The 19,131-nt window shown below is 43.4% G+C and overlaps 1 protein-coding gene across 5 annotated transcripts in view; it reads left to right on the top strand.

The window, feature by feature from the left end:
• The first annotated feature begins 300 nt into the window (after window positions 1–300).
• Window positions 301–19,131, top strand: part of nalcn (sodium leak channel, non-selective) — a 53,082-nt gene continuing 34,251 nt past the window's right edge. The window contains exons 1-12 of one of the 5 annotated variants that reach the window (XM_076031093.1): window positions 302–594; window positions 3,060–3,170; window positions 3,388–3,449; window positions 4,115–4,255; window positions 4,387–4,569; window positions 7,380–7,463; window positions 7,565–7,704; window positions 7,797–7,925; window positions 8,863–9,014; window positions 9,980–10,122; window positions 10,256–10,360; window positions 11,976–12,062. In XM_076031093.1, coding sequence (XP_075887208.1) covers window positions 3,408–3,449; window positions 4,115–4,255; window positions 4,387–4,569; window positions 7,380–7,463; window positions 7,565–7,704; window positions 7,797–7,925; window positions 8,863–9,014; window positions 9,980–10,122; window positions 10,256–10,360; window positions 11,976–12,062 — 1,206 coding nt within the window. In that variant the 5' untranslated portion in view covers window positions 302–594; window positions 3,060–3,170; window positions 3,388–3,407. Of the gene's footprint in view, window positions 595–626; window positions 749–3,059; window positions 3,171–3,387; window positions 3,450–4,114; window positions 4,256–4,386; window positions 4,570–7,379; window positions 7,464–7,564; window positions 7,705–7,796; window positions 7,926–8,862; window positions 9,015–9,979; window positions 10,123–10,255; window positions 10,361–11,975; window positions 12,063–19,131 lie in introns of those variants that run through there. The other 4 variants (XM_076031094.1, XM_076031095.1, XM_076031096.1 and 1 more) reach the window with 4 other exon arrangements.

A 19,131-nucleotide genomic window follows, 5' to 3' on the forward strand; every position in this document is an offset into this window, starting at 1 on the left:
TGATTGATATTGGCAGCCAATAAGAGGCAGCATTAAATTATCAGAGAACCTTTTTGAAAAGCTGTGTTTACCAAGATAAACACAGCAGGTTAGCTAAAGTGGCTCTTTTGAATATGCAGCCTTTATCCCACAGGGGATTGCACTGAGTTGACCCGACAGAGCTCTCGCCAGCTCAATTATTCATTAAGGCTTGAACAAAAAGAGCAGGCATGACAAGCTGGTGTAGTCACTGCCACTTTGCCAGCAATGGGGCAAACGGGTGCACATCAACTTCCTGTAGCAAGAACTTAAAATAAAAGGTGATAAATATATGTACACGGTAAACATGAGTTTGAAGTACAATACATCAGTCTCCAGTCCACAGGAGACGTATGGAGCCGACCCTCACGTGTTGCTAGGGAGACGACCGCGCGACCCCTCACCCTTCCCGCGCTGCTGCCGGAGCTCGTGCCGCTGATGTGATTGCAGCCTGCGCGCGCGCGCTCCCGCACTCCGCCACTCGCTGCCCGGTCGGAACACCAACCCCCCCGGAAAAAAAACAAGCTGATGTGTCGGAGTGGACGAGCCGCGGCGGATAAAGGAAATCCTTCCCTCGTAAGTGACTCGGAGCCTTTTCCTTAATATGCGAGCTGCGCATCCGTCGTCCGCGTGAGCGTTCATCCAGCTGCCGTCCTTCAGGGAGGCACCTGACGCTCCTGTCTCCGCTGCTGCTGCTGCTGCTGCTGAGAGCTAGCTTAAAGCTTCCCCAGTAAGTGGGCAAATTATCATCCTGCCGGAGCAGGCCTAGCTAAAAATATAACTGCGTGTTGGCATCACCGCCACGTAGCCCAGCTGTCATATCCCTCATAAGCGTCTTATTTTGCTGTCGACGTCCCCAAACCTGTTTGTTTACGCGCTCTGCTTAGCTTGTTTGTCTTTCTTGCTATGTAGCGCCTTAGCTCTTAGCCGTTTCCATAGTAACCTTGGCTCCGGGGATGTCGTTCAATCGTTCTCCGTATTAGTGAACACGCATTTTTTTTTTTTTTTTTTTGATTGACATCCAGTTGTGCGTGTGCATATATATTTTCCGCGTCATAAGCCTCGAAAGCTTTTAGCCTAATGAGCTGTGTGATTGTAGATTTTCACTGTTGCCCTTTAAAGCTTACAGGCCACGTTGAGCCGTGACGTCAGCAGCTGTGGGGCCTCTGTATTTATCGTGATTGATTGGGTTAATTTAAAGGGCCCATATTCTTCAAATTTTCAGATGTTTACTTCGCATTAAAAACTGTTGTGGAATTCCCCCCCCAGCAAATTTAGCCCTTTGTTGACAGCTTCACTTAAAAATGTTTGGATATAGTTTCCTGCTTGGAAAGGGACGGGATCAAGGCAGGCTTGTGGCTGTCTCAGAGAACTAACATCTGACTTGAGGTGTTGACTTTAACTTGGCACAGGTGTCAGCGAAGAAACACTGCACATTTTGACATCACAAAGGGCCAAAAATCCCAGAAGTAAAGGATGAAGTTTTCCAGTTTGATTCTCAACACAGCTAGGTTAGGAAGTGGGAAGAACACATCCAGTGGGTATCCCAGGATTAACATGGGTGAAATCCCAGCAGTTAGCAACACGCTAAGTGAGTGTATGGGGAAAACTATATAAGTCATGTTTTTACTTGGACTAAACTTTGTCTTTGCAAGGTTTTGTCAAGGAAGGTTAATTAATCTTTTGCCCGTGTTTGTCGTCGTTTGTGATTATTTGAATGTTCTTGTACGTTCCTTAACACGTGTACTTTTGTACTATTTTGTGTTTTTTATGTTGCCTTGTGACCACCCTGGTGAACTATTTGTGATCTGTTGTCACAAGCTTGAAACTTGAGCCAAAAAAAAAAATGTTTCTAGACTCTAATAAATACTCCAAGTTACAATTAATCTGCCCAGTGATCACATCCTGTCCATGAAGAGCATGTCTTCAGTGGAAATAGCAAAGTAATTGCAGTCTTTGCCACCTATACTCCCACATAATAGCACTTAGACCCTATCATTTTGATTTCACTCTTCCCCGAGTCTCCATCTGCATATGTTAAGTGTAGCAATTACCCTGAGAAATTGCCTCTAACTACATGTGGTTTTAAGGATGGACAGTTTCTTTTCTCGGTAAGAACATAAAAGGGAACAATGGCAGCACAATCACATTGCTCCTCGCTTGATGCCGCGCTCACTGCGCTTCTTCTTCTCTTTCCTATGGGTTTGTAGTTTCGTTTTGTTCTTTCCATTTGAACAAAATGGAAAGAAAATGTTTCAATTATAGTTTGTGTCTCCAAATTGAATTTATCTTTGGTGATTTATTTTTAAATATAAAACTGGATAGGAAGAGCAGCTACTTTGATTGTGATAAAGCCACTTCAGCTATGGAATTAAGTGATATATGGCTGTTGTCAACAAGGACGTTGACTCTTGCGTTCCTCAGGAAGCCATTGAATTGAGTTTTTCCTTATGCTCCACGTCTTTCTGTCTGTAGTTCCCATGTTTGTGTCCCCTGACTGTCCTGTTCTTCCGTCCAGCTGAGATTAAAATTCCCAAATTTGAGCCTTGAATTTGATGTTAATCTATTTCAAAGGGGTGTAAAATCTCACAGTTTGTCAGGGCCTCACTAACAGGTCTATTGTATCTTTATCATGTTAATTTAAAAACTGAACTTGGAATTTATTCAACAACTTTGAACTTTGAATACAATACGTGCACAAAAAGTGCTAGTTCTAGTTTGGCAGTGTTGCTTTTGTGTCTGTCCATCACCATTTGTTTCTCTAACAGAGAAAAACAAAACACTTCCAAACATCAAATTTAAAACTCACTTGAGTGCCTGCAGTTTGCAGACTTTGCTACTCAGTCCTCCATTGGCTTTTGTGGAGTTTGCCAGTTTGGCTCTATTGTGCACAAGCTAGCCAAGTGCAAAGGATGATGGGCAGCGGAGTCATGGCCACTGTGGCTCCCATGAAGACATGTTGTTTCGAACCTTCATGCAGTCCAGCCATGATGTCCATGACTACTGCCCTGACAGCCACTTTCCTTCACCGACTGTCCCAGCAGGACCTCCCAGGACACGCCCCTTTTCCCCCCCCGGATCTCTAGTCTCACTGGTTGGCCTCTCCACCCCTCTGTGACCTGGGGATGAACGCACCAATGAGGAGCCTCACAGTGAGTCCGCGTGGTCCCCCCTCCCCTCCCGCCCATCCTCTCCCGCCACAACACCCCCCGGTCACGCCCTCACAGAGTGTGTCGCACATTTATATATATGCCTTGATGTCAGATGTGGTGGGCATTCCTGTCTCTCCGAGCGTACTGTAGATGTGAGTAGTGTACTGTACACCATATGAGCCATGATTGTTGACTAACTGTTGTGTGTTATTTACAGGGTATGCCTGATCGCATGTTATGTGCAGTGCTGGAGCAATTTCAGCTTTACTTTTCCCTTTGGTATGTGCGCTTTGTCTCCATTTACAGTGTCATTTCTTCTTGTGTTCTTATGGCGAGACAGCCTGTACACATTTTTGCTTTGTTTTTTTTTGTTTTTTGTGGGTTTCCTTTTTTTTTTTACGCAAAAAAAAACAAAAACACACACACAAACGTGGACGTGGCCAGCAGGTAACATCAACTCAGTGGGTTGCACAGCTTAGTCCTCTGGTGCCTCGGTGTTCAGTATGACGGCGATGGTATGAGGTCTTGTCTGATGGTAAGTGACTGGAGCTGTTCCAATGTGAATACACTTGTGTCCTGTCTCTCATGTCGTGCTACGTCGTGCACCACGGTGGCCATTTCTGCAACACAGCACCCGCGCAATTTGAAGCTCACTCACCGTCCCTGCGTTCTGGCAATTCAAGTCAGGGCAGTCGGAAGCAGAGAGTTGCAGTTAAAAGCCACAATTGGTACACACGGTGTTTGATAGTGTTGTACCTTTACTGTTGTGCGTCCTATGTTTTCAAACCAAAGCCCAGTGCCTCCTCTTTGAGCAGCTGCACTTCCAGTGGCACCTACCTCAATGTTTTATTTTCACTGCCACTGCCCAGACTTGGATGCCGCCAGAGTGTTCTCCTATCCTCCTCGTTTACCCCCAGTCACTGTGTGGTCCGTCTCTCTGTCAGATCCACTCTCTGTATAGCACAGCAAGCCCCAGCATGCTGAAAAGGAAGCAGAGCTCGCGGGTCGAGGCCCAGCCCATAACCGACTTTGGGCCGGACGAGACCCTCACGGACAGTGCCGACATCTTCTGGATCAACAAACCAGTAAGTGTACAAGCGTGAGCTACAAAAAGAAAGATAGGTGTTCTAGAAAGAAGGTCAAATTTTCAGCAAAGTTATGGTGCTCTTATTGTGTCCCCCCCCCCACCCCCCCCCCTCCCAACACATCTTCGCAGTGGGTGCACACGCTACTCCGCGCCTGTGCGATCATCAGCGTCATCTCCGTGTGCATGAACACCCCCAAGACATTCGAGCATTACCCGCCACTGCAGTATGTGACATTCACACTGGACACGCTGCTGATGTTCCTGTACACGGCGGAGATGATCGCAAAGATGCACATCAGAGGAATCGTCAAGGTAACTCATGATGGACTTGTTAAGAGAGCGAGGGTCCCCTTTGCGATATAGTTATATTGTATTATTAGTAGAAAAAATCATAATAACCCTGTCAAGCTCTCCCTATGGAGGTGTGCTATGTTATATTGAGAAACATCTGGCTGTAGTGAGTGTTTTGAAGAAAAAAAAATACATTAATCTAATAATAGTAGTAAGTCGTTCGGGGGAAAAAAAGAACACATGCACTTTATACTTACTTCAGGTCACTGACATGATATCATGTTAGCATCACCTATCAACCTAAAAAAAAAAAAAAATCAGAGTGGTTGGCTGAATGACCCACTCTGCTGTAAGTAGCTAACTACAGGCCACCCTGATGCTAATTCCCGTCTTTTAATCTCCCACTTTATTTCACACCTACATGAGCTGTGGTGTCAGGGTGACATCACCAAACCCTGAGCAGCTTAGATCTCAACTGCAGTCGAAACATTTGGGTGCGTTATGGCTGTCTCCTCACAAGTGAAACTCTTGTTTGATGCAAGTACCAGTGATATAACACAAACAAATGAAAACTTGCACCAGTCCAGCCACAACCTTCACCTTGACCACAATGTGCCAAACCCTGCTCTTACTTCATTTCACACCAAGTAGTCTCCAAGGTGAAGCCTTAATCTTAAAATGTTTTGTACATTTTTAATAACTGCCCCAAAAATGTTTGTTGAATTTGCATTTATATATTTACGCAGACATATAAACATGCTACTTATTTATTTGTATTGTGCCTTCAGGTTCTGCCAGTTAAGTATTATCATTGTTGAACATGCTGGGAAATCATTTTTATTCTACCATTGTTTTCTGGGCCACAATTTCTTTCTCATCAGGAAAGATTTGGATGAATGTCATCCAATCAGATGCTTTTTTTTTTTTTTTTTTGCAACAAAGCAAACTGCAATTCTCTTAGTACTGTCCCTGCTCATAAAAAAAAACGTATCTAAAGTGATGCTCTGCACACCACTGGAATACAGCAGAGACAAACCCCAGTCCATTAGTTCCTCGAGGGGACAATGAATAGCTGTGTTATTTAAGATAGAAGCACTACATATTATACGAGCAGGTGCTGCACACTGCAGGGAAGCCCCTCTTCCAGTAAACAGCTCGATGGCCTAATGATCGTCCATCATAGTAGAAGCGTACCATTATTTTGTGCCAAGTCAAAATATAATCACCCCTCAAATGAAAACGTCAACGTTGCTGTAGTGGTATTGAGCTGATGGTAAATCATCACGATTGGGCTCCCTGGTAGATAATGATCTATAGAAGGAACCAGGAATGGGCAGCTGGGAGATGAAAAGCCCATAATTACTGCCATAAAAAGTGAGGACAGCTTAATTGTCAAATCAAGAATAATAAAAAGCAGCAAGGCTACAGATGACCCACAGTTATCCTCCAGAGGAGGAAATTGTATGAAAATTGAAATAATTTTTTTGGCTTCATCCTGTACTGGTGTGTTATTTTGGCCCTTTTTGTTTTCTTATAGCCACATGAAAATGGGAACTTCTTTTTCTGAGGGTGTTCATTTTCGGTCAAATGAATCTTGTGGACGCATTGGAGATGTAGTTTTGTAGTTTTGGGAGAATTAACTAGCAAGCCTGTACAAAAAAAAAACAATAATCCCCTTTTCCATGGTGAAATAATTATATATATTGCAGTAGTCAGTGTGTGATCAGACACGTTCTCATTGTGAGAGTATTTCAGAGCAACCCTTCCATTTGGACCTGCTAAGAGCTTCTCACAGACACTGTTTTCCCCTGTACGTTGTAATTAAAGCCCACGTTGGCTCGCTCCATGACATCTTAAAAGTGTTCACACTGAAAACCATCATCACTCTCCCTTCGCACGGCGCTGAAAATAGGACTGTTAAAAAACCCAAACAGACAAAGTTGAGGCAGTGGAATTTTCTCTATTTGAGTATTTACAGAATAACATGCTGAAAGGCTTCATGTCAGAGTGAAATGTTTTTTTTTTCTGCCTTTGCGGGATCTTACAAACTGAAATAAATTTGCTTCGAGAGTCATAAAGCTAGTTGGGCGAGTTTAGCTCGGTAATTGCTGCAATGCAGTGGCCACCACAAAGCTCTCACGTCATTGAAAATTGACGTTACCACTGTTTTCTCTAACGATGGTGTGTGTGTCTCCAACCTGTCAGTGAACTGTCCCAGTTCAGTCTATTCTGTACTTCTATTGCTTGATCCACTCTCACTCAAGTGTGCACTAAAAGCCATCCATCCATTTTCAATACCTGCTTCTTCCTGCGCTGCGGGTCGAGGAGGTTCTGCTGGAGCCTCTCCCGGCTGTCATAGGGTGACACCCTGGGCAAGTTGCCAGTTTGCTATGGGCCACAGAGAAAGACAAACAACCATTCTACCTTGCACTCACCTATGGCCAATTTAGAGTTCCCCAATTTGCCTCACATGCATGTTTTTGGACTGTGGGAGAGAAACCACGCAGACACACAGAGAACTTGCCTACTCCACACGAGATCGAACCCACGACCTTCATGCTTGGAAAAAAAAAACCAAATGTAAAATATTAAAACCAGGAGTAGTTTTATTTAGATGATTAATTAGGTGCTACTACACTTCAATACAGGATTTAAAAAACATCCAAATCTTACAACAGATACAACGTGTTGCCTTTAAAAAGCACAGGATTGAATGATGGATATTCTCACAATTAGTTGCTGATTTATTTATCAGCGTCGGTGTTTCCGCCTCCTGCTCTCCGGTCCCAGTGCTCGTCAGCTGAGGGCTCCTCTTTTTTCTCTCCGCACAGGGGGATAACTCCTATGTCAAGGATCGCTGGTGTGTGTTTGATGGATTCATGGTGTTTTTCATCTGGGTGTCCCTGGTGCTGCAGGTATATTCATTATTCACAAGTCCCCTTTTGTGTCTCACTCCCTCCTTGAAACGAGGCACTGTGATTATTGCGGCTCGCCAATTTATTTCCATTTGTTTCAGGTGTTTGAAATCGCCAAGCTGGTGGATCAGATGTCTCCGTGGGGAATGCTGAGGATCCCTCGGGCGCTTATTATGATCCGGGCCTTCAGGATCTACTTCCGCTTCGAGCTCCCTCGCTCTCGCATCACAAACATTTTGAAGTACAGTAGCGGCTTTGAAACCCTCCTTTATTGTCTTAAAATGAAAATCAGTTCTGTGTTTGACACAACCTTTTCCCTCCTCGGCTTTGCAGGCGATCTGGGGAGCAGATATGGAGCGTCTCCATCTTCCTGCTCTTTTTCCTCCTGCTCTATGGAATTCTGGGCGTTCAAATGTTTGGGACATTTAACTTTCACTGCGTCACGAATGAAACGCAGGAAGGGTGAGAACAGCTTCTAATGATGTGGTGTTAAAGGTTGTTTTAAAGTGTCGCTCGAAGTGTTACTAGCATGTGAAATAATGCAAATTTGCACAATTTAGTTGGAGAACTTTTAACTCAAAAGTCAAAGAAGAGAATTACGCAATTAAATAGCTTTAAAAGAGTTTCAGGATCAAAATGTATCCAAAACATAAAGGAGCGCGGTATGTAAATATCCCTTTATTTGCAATGGCCAACAGTTCCAAAAGTTATGTTTGAACAGGCAAAGCAAAGCCAATTTGTGCAAAACCGAATTCACAATTTACAGTTTTGCAAATAATCTCACGGCCAACCAAATCTGCTGATCAAACAATGGATGGTGATAAAACCAATTAATTAATTCTTATCACATGTCTGTTTGGTACTCGCCAAAGTATTCATGTCATGTGATTACTGGAGCTATTCAGCCTGGTTTAGGTCTTTCTCCATCTACCCGTTCATCATGAAGACAAGTGATATTTTGGATAAGACACCGAGGCGTTATTGAGCCCCGGTGTAATTAACTTTGTCAGGATTCATCACTATGCCTCTGAGTGGCCTTTGTGGTGGAGCAATAAATGATCCTCTCTGATCCTGTACCCTTTAATTTGAATGAATGTCTGGGCAGCCAATTTGGAGGCATTCATTTTCATTAGAGAAATCAAGCAGCTGCTTGAAAAAACGAAATAAAAAAAAACAAAAACAAAAAAAACACCTGTGGCCAACATGCAGAGGGACAAGGGAGAGGAGGGGGAGGGGAAAAATGTGTGCACCAGCAATATCTGTCCAAATCTTACAGGTGCAAGTGACTAACGGCTCCATATGTCTTCATCCTTAAGCGATGGCAATTTTATCCACCGAGCTTATACTGTACGTAGGACTGGTAAAAAATGTTACTGTGTTTTTTGGAAAATCTGTTCAGGCAGGTGACGTGGAACAGCTTGGCCATCCCAGACACCCACTGCTCCCCTGATGGGGAGGGCTACCAGTGTCCTCAGGGCTTCAAATGTGAAGATCTGGAGAAGCTGGGCCTCAGCAGACAAGAGCTGGGCTACAGTGGCTTTAATGAACTCGGTACTACACCTCATATGACGCATTGCTTGGCTATTCATTTTTTTTTATTTTTTATTTTTTTATGGTTACCCTTCAACAAATGTGCAAACATTAACCGCCATGAACCAACGCTACACTCAAACACCCGGCGAGCCTCTTCTAACAGCCACAAATCCCATTCAGTTAAAGGGTTTCGTATTAATAACGCTGTCATTTTATTTATACTCTGAGCCGCTAAAGTGTATTTACCATTTTTGATGGGGAAAATGTGCAATCCATCCTGCAACCTTATCAGCTGAACTGCGCTCTAATCCAGTGTCGGCGCGCACTGCGGTGCACCTAATCGCGAGACAGCCATGAAGGAGAGTGTTTGCTCTCAGCTTAACTGGAAACAGCATCTTAATTTAGACTGTACTGACTGGATTATTATTATTTTTTTTAAATATATATATACATATATATATATATATATATATATATATATATACATATATATATATATATATATATGTATATATATATATATATATGTATATATGTATAGGAAAACCTGCATGCAATCTTAATGGAATATTTATAGGAATATGAATGTTTTGGTTTAATAAGATGGATTTTAGGGGCTCAGTCTGACCCTGAGGCTCCAATTCAGAAGAATGAGTCTGAGCACATACTGTGCTTCATAACTGATTTCTGCCTGCTGTTTGACTGCTGCACTTACTGCTATTTTGATATACCAGTTTTTTCTTAATAAATAATTTCCCTGACATAAAGCATTTATTTTCACTGTGGCAGCTGAACAGGTTGTCAGAGACTCAAGGAAAGAACAAAGAGTTAACCTTTGAGATGTTTACATTGGATTAATTTGCAGAGCAGTGCCAACGAGCTATGAATAAACAAAGGGATGCTGTACCATTATATAAAATCAAAGGAAATTCTGGTGACATTTTCTCATGAAATGTATCTTTGTTGGTTTTTTTTTTTTTCAGGCACAAGTATTTTCACAGTGTACGAGGCCGCGTCACAGGAAGGCTGGGTGTTCCTCATGTACAGAGCCATAGACAGCTTCCCTCGATGGCGCTCCTATTTCTACTTTATAACACTCATTTTCTTCCTGGCGTGGCTCGTCAAGGTAACCTTTCTCAGGAGCCATGAGCTCCTAAAGCTATTATAAACAGTTTTGACTATTTATAATAGTCTCCGGGGTTTGTAATTGTGTGTGTAAATGTGTGTGTAAATGTGCTTCTTTTTTCTTTTTTTTACAGAATGTCTTCATTGCGGTGATCATCGAGACGTTCGCTGAGATTAGGGTGCAATTTCAACAGATGTGGGGGTCAAGGAGCAGCACCACCTCGACCGCTACAACTCAGGTACAGCTGCTACAGCCGCACCAAGGTCGAACGCCTACATTCGTATCGAGTATAAGAATTTCTTATACTCTGCTGTTTTTAAGGTGGAGTTGTAAAAGGAAAAAGATGGACAGCAGTGGCCATTGAAAGTGTGATCTGATAAGATAAATCCTGCTTATTGGTTAAAAAAAAAAAAAAAAGCCAGACATGTCAAGCAAAAAAATACATTCTTTTACTTGAACAACATAAGAAGCATATTATAAAAAGTAGGTTTTTGACACTACATTTTACTGTTTCCTTGACCTTGAAAACAATTAAGACTTCCCCTTCGCGATCTAAATTAATTGCAGCTTGGCCGTCATGCCCCAATCTTTATCTCTGGAGTGGAGTGGGTGACCTTCGCTAATTAGCCGCGCAGGAACACGTCGCTGTCAATCACGGGCCATCGACAAAAAAAAAATGCTGCCGCCGGTCGAGAGGACGGCCGGTTAAAGTTGGCCCCCGGGAGACGCAACCCATGCCACTCACCCCGCTCCTCAACGCTGTCATACTGCCTCCAGTTTATTAAGGCTTTTAAGAGATTAGGCGGCAAAGCCTAATTGTGCAGATGAAATGACAATGGATAAATCCACTTTTGTTTTGTAGGATCAGGCTTTTGGTACCCTGTTTAGATGGCCGGACTTGTAATTATGGGATGAACTTGAATTAAACTGTGAGCCCACAACGGTATTGGATTTGTTTTTTTTTTAAGGGTTTTTTTCAAGGCCGAGTGACAAAAGTGGCATGGAGAGATGCATATATGTTTTTTTTTCTAGTCAGATACTCTAAATAAATAGGTATTCTGTTATATTCACTAATAAAGCATCCACATGTGAGGTGGCCACTATATTGCACCATTACATTCTATACCAGCTGGAGCAGTGAGTGGATTCTTTGGCAATAGGTTTAATTGAGATGTGTGATCAAGTTGGACAACTTTAACAGGGACATTAAAGTGATTGCAATATGCTTTTTCACCATCAGACACTGCCAACTCTTATGCACTGGCCCTTTAATTTAACATTAAATTGTAATTATGTTTGCAAAAGTTGTTGACTATGATGTTTCAAGACAATTAAGACAGGAGAGATTACAATTTTTCTTATTTTCTTAAGACACCCGTATGAATGCTGGTTTCAATTTCTACCATGATGCGTTATCATGATAAACGTTAGACTGCAGGTGCACCTGTGAAGTCCACGGCCGTAAGAACTTAATACATGGGAAATTGTGAGGAATGTGTCAGATTTTCAACATATCCACGATCATAATAGTATTATGACCCTAATAGTAAATATTAAAGAACAAGACACCTGTCTAAGATTGAAGTGTCTCTGCTGTGTTATTACATTGTTCTACTCCTTGTGTTAGGTCCCTGCGGCCTGCAAACTAAAATTAGCAACTTTCACATCTTTTCTTAATACGGGACTTAAAATGATGATGCTTGATGCCTTCAGCTTATTTCGTGGCCCCAGATGTTTGACGAAAAGCGGCCGGGGGGCCAAGACGTCCAAGTGTGGAGTTTGGTCCACCACTATTTTTGATTTTTGTGTCTGTCTGCGTGGCCTCACCCTCACGTGCCGTCCTTGTGCCGCAGATGTTCCATGAAGACGCTGCCGGGGGATGGCAGCTCGTGGCTGTGGACGTCAACAAACCACATGGCCGCGCGCCTGCCTGCCTCCAGGTAAACACGCCATATAATTAGCATGCTGCTGATGCTGCTGGTGGATATGCAAACACACACGTATAGAGTTGTGGGCTATTTTCGGTCGTGCTGTGATGTAGTTTGTTTCTCTCAGTCAGAATATTTTGTGTGAAAGGCTCCCAGCTCTGCACATTTGTAGATCTTTAGATTTCAAGAAAGGGCGAATCTAGCTCTCTGTTTTACATCACAGCTTAGCTTCCTGCTAAAACCGACGCTACTTTCCGTTTAAGCTCCACATTTATGGTTTCTTGTCATATGCACAATTAGGATAAAGTGTTTCACTGCTCAATGACTTTCTTCCTTCCCGCTACCAACAATGAAGGATAAAGTTTAAAACTGAAAAGACTGCTAATTACCAAAGGGCCCCCGGCACTTGGGTCTTCAGACATGGTAAATTAATGTTGTTGGTCTATTTCCAACTATAAACATGACTAGTTTTAACTGGGCTGGTCTTACAAAACTGCCGTTTCTCCCGCTCAACCTGAAAAGGCTGTCGTGGGATCGATATCCACGTGGATTCAGTGCCCTCTGTGACATCACAAAAGGATGCTTTTTGAATAGTGTGTCAATGGAAGGAGTAAATGCAATTTCTCATTTCTGGGCAGTTCACTGACAAGCTGTAAAAGTGAAATGTTGTTGTTGGCAAAAAAAAATGATCAACACCTCCTAAAAATAAAAATCGGAAAAGCCTTTTTCTTTTTGGCTAAAATCTCTTTAGCAAGCGCCACGGTCACACTTGGCGTCACCTCATTGTTTTCACGTCCATCTGTCTTCAGTGTCCGTGTCGAGAGATTAACCGATGGGATTTAAAATTAGGGAGGGCGCCTGCTTGATGTATAGGGCCACACTAATGGCGTCGCCCGTGTGATGGACGACTTTTAAACGACGTCCGCCTGATGGACGCTGCTGCTGCCGCCGCCGCCACAGTTTCATGGTCGGTGTGATCCAAATGGCAGGCTTTTTTTTTTTTTTCGTGACGAGCTAAAAGCAGCAGGTGTTGCTTGCAGCTGGTCCACTGTTGATAGTGGCGTGGTGTGAAAAGGCTGAGCCCGTGCTGAGAGAACTGCTGGGGGGGGATTCTCTCGGCGACCGAGGAGTCGGCGGTCGGAGGAAAAACTGAGAGAGAGCCGAGCCAACACGCAAGAAGGGAGAAGGAGGGAGCGCAAATAATGAAGGGAGAGATAAGAAGCGGCGGGATGACAAATGAAGGAATGGAAAGCACGCAGTTTTATTTATTTTTTTTCCCCCATTAAAGCCGCAGGTCCCCCGGAGTCCTGTCATCACTGGGTAGAAAGATTTAGATAAGGGGATAACCAGAGGCGTAAACACGGCCGACTTCCCTTTGAGCGCCACGCTCCGTTGCGTACGACACCCAGCGATTGCTTCATCCGCCTCATTCAGACACACTTCGGAATACCGCTAAAGAGCACAAGGGCTTTTACTGTCACCCTCCGCCAGTAAGACCACTTCCAAGAGTGAAATAGAAGGTCACGGTGTGACAACGAGAGGCGTTTGGGCGTTCATCCCCCACGGAAGACACAATGTAGAGTGTGTGTTTGGCCCCAGAGGAGGCCGTCTAGTTAAAAATGACAAAAAAAAGGCATAATTGTGCTGTATTGCAGAACCTTTGATGGCAAGTTGGTGGCAAGTCTAACGATTAACAGTGTTTTTCAAACTGGTGGCCGCTAGGGGAGCCGAAGAAAATAAGAAGATAAAACTAAAAAAATATAAAATCAAATTGTATTTTAATTGTTATCAAATATGATTAATTCTTGTTGAATAGTTATTATTAATAGCAATGTATAATAGTCATATGTTTGCCTATCAGTCAAAAACATTGTTCATGGCGTTGTGTGTCTGACACTCCACGCTCCACAAACCAGCCAAGGTAGTACAAAATGACAGGTTTGTGACAAAGACACCAAAGGAACAGACCCAGCTGTGGAAGACGCTGCTTAAAATTGGGCAACTAAAGTAAGAAAATTTGCGGCAGCATAAATGAAGTACGGCTTTACCGCTATACAGAAAAATGTTCATTATTATGTTAGTTGATAGTTTTCCTATTCTAAACAAATGTAACAATCATGGAATGGCAGATAGAAGTAAGAAAATACATTGTAAATGTTGAGGTTTCTTTACATATTTTGTAACAATAACTGCATTTCCATTACAGTTTTTCGCAAAATAAAAGCGATATTTCTACAATTTGGACAAAGTGCAATTGCGATTTGCAGGTGTTTCCATTGGTGCGAAACGCTTAAGCCGTAATTCTCTTAAAATCTCGTCCCGCGAAATTTACGAGAAAGGCTTTCAAAACCTTTTAGCGATATTTGAGAGGTTTTTCGAAGTTTAGCCGTCTCCATTACCAGTTTTCTATTGCGATCTTTAGGTTTTGCACAATAGTAGTGGTAATGGGAACACAGCTACTGTCTGTTGCTAAGATGCCAGTGCTGTCTGGTGGGGGGGGAGGGGGTCCATGGTGTGGGAAAGTTCTGTTTTAAACAACCGTTGACTTCGAGTTATTCATTTTTCACAATTTTGAATTGATAACGAAAATGATGTGTTTCCTCTCCTGGAAAGCGCCTCATTTTTTATTTTTTATTTTTTCATTTTTTTTAATTTTAATAACATTCAAAGTGAAAGGTTCCAGCCTGGCAGACAGGTAGCGAGGAGACAGTCGGTGGAGATCTCGCCTGCAGGGCCATCTGCCAGTGTGGGGGAAATGAAGTGTGAGTTTCTGCTCTGTTCTGCCTAGCGCCAGAGTAATTGGCCGTCGGATGATTAAAGCGTTTCAGGGCTGGCAGGTGGCCGCGCTATCTTGCAGACGGGAGAGACACGTGCGCCGGGCGCCCCTGTTTGTCTGCCGACAGATAACACGTACCTGTCCGGAAGTCCTTTAAAGCGACACATGTTCGTGTCTCACCGGCAGCCTTTCAATCTGCCTCTTAACGTCGGTCCATTTGTACACGCACGACACGTGCGCGCGCGCGCGTCAGTTTGGATTTGTCTGGCTGAGATAACGCATAATAGATTAACCACCCACTCTTTTAGAAACAGAGGAAATGGCAGCTTCTCCTCCCGAGGGGGTAAAAAAAAAAAAAAAAAACAGCAACCCGGAAACAACCTTCAAAGCAAAAAGCGTGAAAAATGCTTCTATGTTTGGTAATAGCCTTCATTAGTAATCTGAGGGGACGCACCTTTACATTTTTAATTTTTGCCCTAGTCTACTAAAGGGGTGAATAAGAGCTTCAGCCCTTCAAGTCCCTAAAGGCTAACTGTTGATTATATGAAACATTACGGAATTTTCTGTCAGTTTTACCTAACGAAATTTAGACTAATTTCAGTTTATAATATTAATTTCACAACTTTTCTGAAAGGTCACAACCAAAATGGATTCAGGCCGGCGCAGTATTGATCGGCGCCGGGGTGGAAGTGCGGGACGGTAGCAGTGCAATATAACACAGATGGAGACGATAACCTTCCGTCCTTAGCGTGCTTCACCGGTGGATTTTGAGGAATATTGCTCGGTGGTGTCGTAGGATGTGTATGAAATCACAGGGCCGCTTTGTGTTTACATGAACTGACTGCCCACGCCGCTGTTGTGTTGTGAGGTTCTTTAACAGTTTCCATAGCTGCTCTTTTTTTCTCTCTCTTGGTGCGGCACTCAGACCAGTGGAGGTTAATAAGGTGTCCTGTTCTGTCCCCTGCAGGCCTGGTCTACTAATTAGCCCCTGGTGCTCCATAATTACACTTGCAGGCTTTGGCTGCTTTAACTAAAAAAAATAAAAAGGGAGAGGGGGTTGGGAATAGTGGGTTTTAGTCACTTAAAATAACCAACAGTGAAGGGAATGTTAGCCATGACAAATGTTACCCCCTCCCCTGTAATCCAGGAGGATCATGTGATTAATTTGGCTCGGGTTCTTTGCCGACGAGCACCCAACACTGCCGACAGACCCCCTCCCCGTTTCAGCCCTCCGTCTGCCTTGAGCTAAATGCGGGGTGATGGATAACCCCGGAGCATGCTGGGAGGTAGAGAATCCAATGAAAAGAACACCTTCTTGACCTCTCCCCAAGTGCTGTGATTCCACGGGGCCTCTCCTTCCACCACCGTCGGCCACCTTTGCCCCTTCGATCTTCCCGGTGACACCGGTCATATCTTTTGAAGCTCGACACAAGTGCACACAGCGTTTCAAGGTCAAGGTCACTACGTGTCCCGACGTGCGGACGGAGTTCTCGGGTCGAAGAGAAGTGGGGGGAAATTTAAAACGATAGACAGGACGTTCCCCGAATCCTTTGCGGTTAGGGGAGAGACCGATAGGAGGTGTTTGCAAAGGTTAGGCAAAACTTGGAAGGCGATCGGACCAACGTTGCGTCTGTCACATTTAGAGCAGACCAGTCCGATTCGCCTCCACTCGCCAAGGCATTTCAGCTCGAGTCGTTTGCCGTTGCTAGGGACGACATTAGCCACGCGACAGCGCCCCGTGGCGAGCCGCTTTGCTCTGTGGTGTTTTCGTAAATTCCTGCCAAAGCTGGTCAGGATAAAAAACAAACACATCGTCCACTGATAGAAACCTAAATTGCTGTTTTTCATATATTTTTTTTTTATCATTTACAGTAACTGTCACGACCACGATTTTAGCTGCACATCCACAGTGAAAAGCTGTGTTTTTTTGTTGTTTTTTTTGTTTATGTATATGATGCCAAAGACGGGTAGAAGTAAAAGGAATGAGTGTTTTCCATCTGCCTTCAGGGACCTTCTGTTATTCTTGTAATGGGAAAATAGCATGCAGTTCCGATTAAAGTGCTGCCACTGCTGCATCCCCCACTTAACACATTAGCAGCACCCATTGTTTACAACCTGCAGCAACTGCTTTTTCCTTTTCTTCATCTGTCTACCTTTCATTTTACATCCTTTATTTTTAAGCTAAAGCTGATGGAAAATGAAGTCCATTTGAAAACATTTTGAACATTTTAACTAATGAACAAGATAGACACTGAACTGAAACTAAGGGAAGACAGCATGATGAAAGAAAGAAAGAAAGAAAGACAGAATGGAAATGAACAGTTTTGTGCTTTAAATGGGAAGCTACATCAGCACAGGAAGAACCATTAAAAGAATTAGTGTGACTAGGAAATCGACACCCTAAGACAAAACACAATGGCCAAGTTGAAATCTTTATTTTGCGCCAAAAGCTGCAGTGGTGTGTGCCGCAAAGAAATAAATCATCAGTCCACAAGGAATAGTCTGATGTAAGTGCAGAGGTGGCAAGGCACGGCAGATATTATTAAGAGTAGGAGGGTGGACGGAGGAAGACCATCATGTTTTATTAAGACATGTTTTCCACAGGGGGATGTGAGTCACCCTGAGTTTGTCAGGGCCATAATAAGCCAAAAGGGGCTGATTTTGCGAGATTTTGTTCACCCTCACACTTTCTCAGCCAAAAGCTTTAGATTAAAATAACTTTGTGCTGATACTGCTGCTAGTTAGTAAAACGCTGGCAGGACTTTGTGCACTAGCAGGCTGATAAATCAGTTTTGATTTGATTCAGAGTTGTGTGTAACAATGGAGAAAATAAAAGCTTAAAGGTAATGGATTTAAACCACAACTGAACACTCTGAACATTATGAAAGTGCTGTAGTTTTGTATTATCTTGTAGTTTTGTAATGTAATGTCCATTGGTGTTAGAATAATTTAAAAAAGTTTCCTTCTTTATAAGCCGTGAGCGAACAGTCGCCCAGGCCTACTCACAGGATTAACAAATCACTCGGGTGCTCCAGGAGTGGGTGAGGGTTGTGTGGGAATATGAATGAAGGATTCACTTGGGGTGACTGACTACGTGACTTTAATGACTCAACAATGTGATTCAATTTGCCGAATGACTCGTACAGACTCGGGTCAGTTTAAAGAATCAAGTTTCCTATCTCTAGTGGATAGGCCAGTTTTGCCGGACTACTGGATCAGTAGAAACAAGAGGAAGCACACAAGAAAATTGGACAACCTTTGATGCTATGCTGATGACTACTTGAGGTATCACATTCTTCAGCTGTGTTCAAGCTTAAAAAAACTGCTCTTTTTTTCTCAGTGGACCTATCCTTTTAATGACGACATCGCAGCACTTTTGTCACCTTACCATTACATCTCTACTTGATAGCAGCCAAAGCTTGAGGGGAGCCTGAAGCGAGGCTGTTCTCCACTGCCGCGTAGTTTCCTCTTAGTCTCTGCAAACAGCTGAGAGGAAATTGTAGCAGTAGATTTTGCCAGAACACGTCGCAGTCTGTGGTGGCAATTCCCGCGTGAGCGCTGCTATACCCTGCCAGTTATATGCACATGTGTTACACTCCTCTCATGTACCAGAGGAAAGAGCATTTGTCCTCTTGGCAGCCTCGGCGAACAGACGGAGCATGAGGAGGCAGCCATTGGCCTGTCAGTCTGTCTCGGCCGTATAACAGTTTAAACATTCCGGAAACTCTTCTGATATCAAGCAAATAAAACAAACAAAAAATAAAGTCCTGGTTCCTCCACTTGAGCTGGATGCATAAGGATGCATTGATGACGGATTTTTGCCTTGAATAAACCTGCCTCACCCTCTTTCATCTTGTAGTTGTTTTACATTTGCCAGGCGTAAGTGCTGGCCTGCCTAGAAGAATTTGGCTATCAAGACTGCAACTGCCCAGACAGGAAGCCAGAAGGCTTGACGAAAGAGACTTCATGCTAAGATTATCAGCCCCATCCAAGTCTAAGGATTTGTTTGTGTTATTTGCACTTATGTGACTGGCAACCTGTTGCGTGGAGGCACATTAGAGTTCCATTTTGCGGTGTTTTTAGCAGTAATGCTGCCATTTTCCCCTTGGGCCAAGAACCAAAAAAAGGCCGCACCTGGTGTTCCAGATTATTTGCCATTATTGCCATTGTATTCAAGGTACAATGAAATTCCTGGTACTCACCGCAGCGTCAAAGCAAGTCACTCTCTCCTCAACCTGAAGCATCCCTAAGTAACACAAACAGCATCCGTCCAACAAATGCACAAAATCTTTGGAGACACACAAG

Source organism: Nelusetta ayraudi, unplaced genomic scaffold (assembly GCF_046127955.1).
Source record: "Nelusetta ayraudi isolate G7.1 ecotype Tasmania unplaced genomic scaffold, CSIRO-AGI_Nayr_v1 ptg000031l, whole genome shotgun sequence".
In the NCBI taxonomy this organism is placed as follows: Eukaryota; Metazoa; Chordata; class Actinopteri; order Tetraodontiformes; family Monacanthidae; genus Nelusetta; species Nelusetta ayraudi.